This window comes from Diaphorina citri, unplaced genomic scaffold (assembly GCF_000475195.1).
Source record: "Diaphorina citri unplaced genomic scaffold, Diaci psyllid genome assembly version 1.1 scaffold6241, whole genome shotgun sequence".
In the NCBI taxonomy this organism is placed as follows: Eukaryota; Metazoa; Arthropoda; class Insecta; order Hemiptera; family Psyllidae; genus Diaphorina; species Diaphorina citri.
The window spans coordinates 5,998-13,868 of NW_007383617.1; the positions used below are offsets into that span (position 1 = coordinate 5,998).

The following is a 7,871-nucleotide window of genomic DNA, read 5'->3' on the forward strand; positions in this document are numbered from 1 at the left end:
TCGACTAGGTTTGGATAAGTCCTTCTATGGGAACAGACAGAATGACAGACAGACGACACCGAAGCGAATACAATAGTCCGTCCCTTATACCTTTTTATTACTATTGTAATAATAAAGGAAGGACGGACTAAAAATTAGACGTAAAGGACCAGAGATAGGTACTAGGTAGGTACCTAAAGTAGGTAACAATGCTCACAATACGCCTTCAAATAAAACTCATATATGCAATGTGCAGTGTATTAAAAATCAAATCAGCTGATTTCATGACGAAACGTCCTTGAGATTTGTTTATCTCTTGTACACAAGTTGCTATCGCCTAAAAATTTTAATTTGCCTGCCAACTCAGCCGATCTTGAAATGAAATGATTCTTTTTCCAGTTTAAAAATCAATTGAAAGTGTTTTTTAAAGTTTTTCAGTGTATTTATGAACTTTCTGTAGCTTCTGTCTGCGAGGAAAACATCACATCAACATGGTAAGTGAAACGAAAGCCACGAGCCCATTGTAGGGTAAAACCTACATGATGGGATGGTCTCTGACTCAGCCAACAGCTCACAACCCTTTGACAGACAAATATTTTCTTATCTGATAAGATTAGACGTCTTTTGCATTCCGATATGAACAGCAACAGAAGACTGACAACGGTATTTAATTTGAACTTAAGGCTGCAATGTCTGCCTTGAAAATAATGGCCTAAATCTTTGAACGGTAAATCTTATTTGCCCTGTTTCATCAGAAGTTGAGTAAAATGGCAGATGATCTAATGTGGCGCTAGCAATCTGCTACTGTAAAATACTGTTACATACAGAATGTAATTATTATGCAGCAGCATGATCCTCTATTTTAAATACATATCATTTCTGTGTGTATGTTTCCATTGTCAGATTTCTTGACAGTAAAAAGTGTTGGGTTTTCCAGAGTTTAAAACCTGTTTGAATGTGAAGAGATCACATATTTATGAACATTGAGAGATTTCGACCATCTTCTTATCATACCATTTTTAATATCTGTGTAGAGAGCTTCAACTCTAATTTTCCACTTGGTGATTTCAGGTGCTGATTGCTGCAGCAATATGTACAAAGTCTGGCAAGAGTAAGTTGAAATAAATTATGTGAATCCATTTTAATTATTTGATAAGTTACGAGGTAAAATTTGATAATGTCAGTAGCTAATCTTACAATGATATTTATTCAGAAGATAGAAAATGATATTTGGCATACCACTTATCAAGTACTGGCTAAATTGAACAGGAGTCCTTTGACCCTCACAATTAAAGTTTAATTTAAAATATTATGTAAAGTTTAAATTAAAAGAAACAAGTTACTCTAATTCTCTCTATGGGTAATGGACAATGCTTCTAGATTACCCCCTTTTGCTGTAATTAGTTCATCATTAAATTCTTTACTTTCCAGCCATTGTGTCCAGACAGTTTGTAGAAATGACCAGGGCTCGTATAGAGGGGCTCTTGGCAGCATTTCCCAAACTAATGTCCTCGGGGAAGCAGCACACATTTGTTGAAACTGACAGTGTTCGTTATGTTTATCAACCTTTGGAGAAGCTCTATATGCTTCTCATCACAACTAAAACTAGCAATATTCTTGAAGATTTGGAAACATTGAGACTCTTCTCTAGAGTGGTGAGTTACAAGTATAATCTACTTACATCAGAGCCAGAGTGACTGTAGCCTTTACGAGAGCTGCTAGTATGTGTATCCAAGGGACTGGCTCAAGATTCATTTCAGCAGGGTCTCCTCGGATATTAAGATGGGGTGTCCTGGTGGGAGACAAAAGGAAGAGCCAAGGTCAATGATTGAGAACATATTTTGGATTTAGTTTGTTTATAGTGTTTACAATACAATAAATATTTGATGTTTTTCCTTGGAATTAGTGCAATTCATTACTCACTTAGAAAAAGGAAACTGTATAACTAACTTGGTAAAATTAACTCTGTGGGACCCCTAAAGGCTCAATCAAGCTAAAATCTTATGAGCAAATGTCATTTACCTAGATGTTGAACATTTTTGGTCAAAATAATCATAGGGGTGGAACAAACAATCAAATAGACAAAACTTGAGAAAGAAAAAAAAGAGGAAAAAAAATCAATTAGTTAAAATTTGAGATTCACTTTGTTTTGTGTAATTAGGTCTATTTCCTATTCTCACTAAAATCTTATGAGCAAATGTCATTTTCATTTACCTAGATGTTGAACATTTTTGGTGAAAATAATCATAGTGGTGGAACAAACAATCAAATAGACAAAAGACGAAACTAAAGAAAGAAAAAAAGAGGAAAAAAATCAATTAGTTGAAATTTGAGATTCACTTTGTTTTGTGTAATTAGGTCTATTTCCTATTCTCAGATCCCGGAATATTGCAGAACACTGGATGAAAATGAAGTGACTGACAATGCGTTCAGTTTGATTTTTGCATTTGATGAGATCGTAGCCCTGGGTTATCGAGAGAGTGTTAATCTTGCTCAAGTGAGAACGTTTGTGGAGATGGATTCACATGAGGAAAAGGTCTACCAGGCTGTACGCAAGGTATGTTATCTAAGTAGGACTTGTAGGAGCATGTATTATTTTCAATACTTAGGCACTGGTTTGACTATCTATATGACAAGGCCCTAAGTAATTAACTTTGTTTCTGTCCTTGACTCACCTACTTCAGTAGTGTAACAAAGACACTAACTAGTCTGGGAACCAGGACAGCCTTGGTTCAAACCCAACTAAGGAATGGATTTTTGTCCTTAATATAATCTGACCCCAATAATAGTAGTACATACCTCATTACTGGACTAAGGGGACTTCTCAGTCCAATTCATGTATTATGTTGAAAATCTATTTAGGTACCTAAATAGAATTATTTTCAATACTTGGGCACTGGTTTGACTATCTATATGTTTAGACTTACAAGGCCCTAAGTAATTAACTTTGTTTCTGTCCTTGACTCACCTACTTCAGTAGTCTAGCAAAAACACTAACTAGTCTGAGAACCAGGACAGCCTTGGTTCAAACCCAACTAAAGAATGGATTTTTGTCCTTAATATAATCTGACCCCAATAATAGTAGTACATACCTCATTACTGGACTAAGGGGACTTCTCAGTCCAATTTGAATAGTATAATTATGTACCACAAGACTCTATCTCTATAGTATAATGCAGATAAGATGAGAGATTAAATAGCTCATATTGATTGTATTTAATAATTTAATTCTACAGCCTTACAGAAAAAAAAATAATAAATAATAATAATAATCTTAACACATAGGTATTTTTTTTTTCTCGATTTTTCCTTGAAAATGGAAATGAACTCACGGGCCGCATGAAAGGAGTTGGCGGGCCGCAGTTTGTGCACACCTGATTTAATCCCTATTTTTCCCCCGTTAGACTCAAGAGCGTGAAGCAGAGAATAAGATGCGAGAGAAGGCTAAGGAGCTGAAACGTCAGCGCATGGAATCTGCCAAGAAGTTGTATATGTTTAGACTTACAAGGCCCTAAGTAATTAACTTTGTTTCTGTCCTTGACTCACCTACTTCAGTAGTGTAGCAAAGACACTAACTAGTCTGGGAACCAGGACAGCCTTGGTTCAAACCCATCTAAGGAATGGATTTTTCTCCTTATATAATCTGACCCCAATATAATATAATATAATCTGACCCCAATAATAGTAGTACTTATGTACCTCATTACTGGACTAAGGGGACTTCTCAGTCCAATTTGAATAGTATAATTAAGTACCACAAGACTCAATAGTATAATGCAGATAAGATGAGAGATTAAATAGCTCGTATTGATTGTATTTAATAATTTAATTCTACAGCCTTATAGAAAATAATAATAATAAAAAAACTCTTAACACATAGGTATTTTTTTTTCTCAATTTTTCCTTAAAAATGGAAATGAACTCACGGGCCGCACGAAAGGAGTTGGCGGGCCGCAGTTTGTGCACACCTGATTTAATCCCTATTTTTCCCTGTTAGACTCAAGAGCGTGAAGCAGAGAATAAGATGCGAGAGAAGGCTAAGGAGCTGAAACGTCAGCGCATGGAATCTGCCAAGAAGTTCCCCAAGATGGGCAGTGGCGTGGGTGTGGGGTCAAACCCATACTTTGGGTCTTCCTCGTACAGTAGCTCCCCCGTGACACCAGTGCTGGAGTCTGCAGACATCTCTATCCGATCATCTTATATTGCACAGACGTGAGTACATACTCCGTCCCACCTTCTGAACTAACTTAGTAGCTGTCCTGGGTTCGAGTCCCAGGGATTTTTTTTTTTATTTTAAGAGTTCAAAGAGAAAAGAAGTTCAGGGACATCAGGATAGGTAGAAAGTCGTTGGAGAACGAATCTTATCCACTGAGGATAAAGATCGCCCAAGCGATTTTATGGTGATGTTTCTCTGTTTTCTTTTGGCCTCTCATCTATTTTATTCTGAAACCTTCAGATGAAAAATCATCCGCGTCTTTACAGTACAGGCGTGAGTACATACTCCGTCCCACCTTCTGAACTAGCTTAGTAGCTGTCCTGGGTTCGAGTCCCAGGGAGTTTTTTTTTCTCTTTTCTTTTTTTAAAAAGAGTTCAAAGAGAGAAGAAGTTCAGGGACATCAGGATAGATAGAAAGTCGTTGGAGAACGAATCTTATCCACTGAAAATAAAGATCGTCCAAGCGATTTTATGGTGATGTTTCTCTGTTTTCTTTTGGCCTCTCATCTATTTTATTCTGAAACCTTCAGATGAAAAATCATCCGCGCTCAATTCTGGGACCTTAAATTTGATCTTGCACCATGCTTTGAGGTTTTAAATTCCTGCACCAAATTTCATACAATATCGGACTAGGCAATTGCGAGTTACAGCGGCGGAACAAACAAACATCCTAACCAAATGCAAAACTGTCGAGTTTAAAATATAGACCTAAATCTAATCAATTTCTATGTGTGTTGTCTGAGAAGTAGGTATGATTTTTTGGCAACCCAAATTTTGAGCAGTTCGTCAATAAAATTTATTGATTGTTTTTCTCTTTAAATTCTTCCCTCGTCAGGAAACCAGCCGTGTCTGCCAAGGCAATGAAGTTGGGAAGCAAGAGTCACGATGTAGAGTCGTTTGTAGATCAGCTCAAATCAGAGGGCGAGAAGGTCATCTCGGGACCAGCCCTCAGCAAAGTATCTACACTGAGTAGCAAGATACCCACCACCAATATTTCCAACATGGACTCGTGAGTATTCTAAAATCTAAGAAGTTGTTGTTAGATCGTTAATTATTTTGTGAGAGGAAAACCGCGTCACGTCACATTTTTTTCAGAACAAAACAGCATTACTTAAAGCCTTTTTTACTAATCCTATCAAATTTATAGGTATTCTATTTTTCTTTTTACTCTGGTAATGCAGGTCCCTAAACCACGATCGTTCAGATTTGAGAACACCTTGAAAACACCTTTTGCTGTTTGTTAAACAGTCAAATGTAAAATTTCATGAGTCGTACAACAGGGTGACGGTTCAGCTAGCTAGGTTAGGTTAGAGGTAGCTGTTCTCCCGGTTTTTAATTCTATAACCAGTGCCCTAAATCACCAAAGTATGGAAAAGTATCTTACAAGTGTAATAGCCAATGGAAAACAATTTCATGAGTCGTACAACAGGGTGACGGTTCAGCTAGCTAGGTTAGGTTAGCTGTTTTCCCGGTTTATAATCCTATAACCAGACTTCAGTGAACTACCATGTTAACTTTTCCCACTTAAACAAGCTTTTATCCATCATGTTTCTTCTTCACAGAATTCACTTGAGACAAGAGGAGCAGTTGATCATCAGTGTAGGTCGCAATGGAGGCATAGAGACATTCGAGTTACATGGTCTTCTTACATTGCGTATATCAGATGAGAAGTATGGGTACTTTGGTGATTTAGGGCACAGACTTCAGTGAACTACCATGTTAACTTTTCCCACTTAAACAAGCTTTTATCCATCATGTTTCTTCTTCACAGAATTCACTTGAGACAAGAGGAGCAGTTGATCATCAGTGTAGGTCGCAATGGAGGCATAGAGACATTCGAGTTACATGGTCTTCTTACATTGCGTATATCAGATGAGAAGTATGGTCGTATCAAAGTTCTGCTGGCTAACAAAGACACGCGTGGCATTCAAATGCAGGTAAATAGAACAATAGCTCAGTGGTGACTTTGACTTGTAATCCAAGGACCTTTCAAGCGCCAGGTCGCGGGTTCGATGCCCGCCCGAGATGGATTTTATCCTAAACACATAAGGTTCGTCCTCGGAACGGCTGGCTTTCTCCTATCCTGTCTTCCTTCTTTCTTCGCTTTCGGAACGATAAGATCTTAGCAGTTACAGTTCAATCTATCGCCCATGTGATGAGAGGTATACCACGGGATTAAGATCTCAGCAGTTACAGTTCAATCTATCGCCCATATGATGAGAGGTATACCACGGGATGGGCATGCAACGACACAAACCACAGGAGTCTAATGTAGCAATTGTTTCATTGCTACGAAATAAAAACGGTGGTGAAACACTCATCTTTTTATTATTATTACTTTTTGTCAATCTCTTTAAAAAATCTCATGTATTTTTTTTATTTATATTAATATTAAATTAGAATATTAGATAGAGCTTGGACATGGAATGTAAAGTTTATTTATTAATACTTCTTCTTCTCTTCCAGACTCACCCTAACGTGGACAAGGAGCTGTTCAAGTCGAAAACCGAGATCGGTCTCAAGAACCCGTCCAAACCTTTTCCACTCAACAACGACATCGGGGTGCTCAAGTGGCGTTTCACCTCCACGGACGAGTCTTGTCTGCCCCTGAGCATCAACTGTTGGCCGAGTGACAATGGAAGTGGTGGATGTGATGTGAATATTGAATACGAGCTGGAGCACGAGGAGAAGGAGTTGAACCAAGTCACCATTAGCATTCCTCTACCGTGAGTACCTATTAGAATAGATCAGTTGTGTTTACTTGGGTGATGTTTCAAAGTCATAGAGCAGGAAAAATGAGGACCAACGGAATTTTTCTTTTTCTTCTACGACCTCTAGATCCCGAGATAATTCGATTAAAAAAATACCGGTAAATCGTGAACTTTGACGTCACGGCATACGCTCCCGTAGGCGATGACGTAACATCAAATGTCCCGAGCAAAGCTCCATCGCAGGCAACGCATTAATGTGTTTGTGCGCATACGTTTCTGCGCAGTTCTTTATGCTCCTCCGCTAGCGCGCTTGCATAATGGCGCTACCTAACGGACGAAAAAACACAACTGCGTAAAGTCTGACGTCACACATATTTGAACTCTTTCATTGGAATGGAAAATAAAAATTGAATTTTCGACCTTTTACAGTTATTTTTTCGGAGTTTTGATTTTTCCCAACTTTTTAGATAGGAATGGACTATTTATTTATAATTTTTACCCATTTGCAACTGCTCCATGAACCACTCCAGCTGAGTTCAGCCTGATCTGGTTTAGCCTTTGTATTTTTGAAACTGAAGAGAACATAATGAAAAGAAGACTGGAATGAGAAGAAAAAGTAGCAGAAAACACATTTCAGTACCCAATTTATTGAGCTTTAATACTTGGCAAACTTTTCTGATCAGGTAAACGGAGGAAGCAAGGGGAGAGGACTAGAAAACAGAGAAAAGATCAGAAAATTTAAGTTTATCAACTTTGAAAAACTTATTATTAGAAAGAAAATATGGTCCTTATATTGCACAGACGTAAGTTCAGACATCTCTATCCGATCATCTTATATTGCACAGACGTAAGTTCAGACATCTCTATCCGATCATCTTATATTGCACAGACGTAAGTTCAGACATCTCTATCCGATCATCTTATATTGCACAGACGTAAGTTCAGACATCTCTATCCGATCATCTT

General features: G+C 37.8%; 1 protein-coding gene across 1 annotated transcript; it reads left to right on the plus strand.

The window, feature by feature from the left end:
* The first annotated feature begins 311 nt into the window (after positions 1-311).
* LOC103521901 (coatomer subunit delta) lies at positions 312-6,924 on the plus strand. The gene is made up of 8 exons (XM_008487005.3): positions 312-473; positions 1,051-1,090; positions 1,411-1,634; positions 2,357-2,536; positions 3,977-4,191; positions 5,030-5,203; positions 5,966-6,131; positions 6,661-6,924. The coding sequence occupies exons 1-8, from the start codon at positions 471-473 to the stop codon at positions 6,922-6,924; spliced, it is 1,266 nt and encodes a 421-aa protein (XP_008485227.1). The 5' UTR covers positions 312-470.
* The last annotated feature ends 947 nt before the right edge of the window (positions 6,925-7,871 follow it).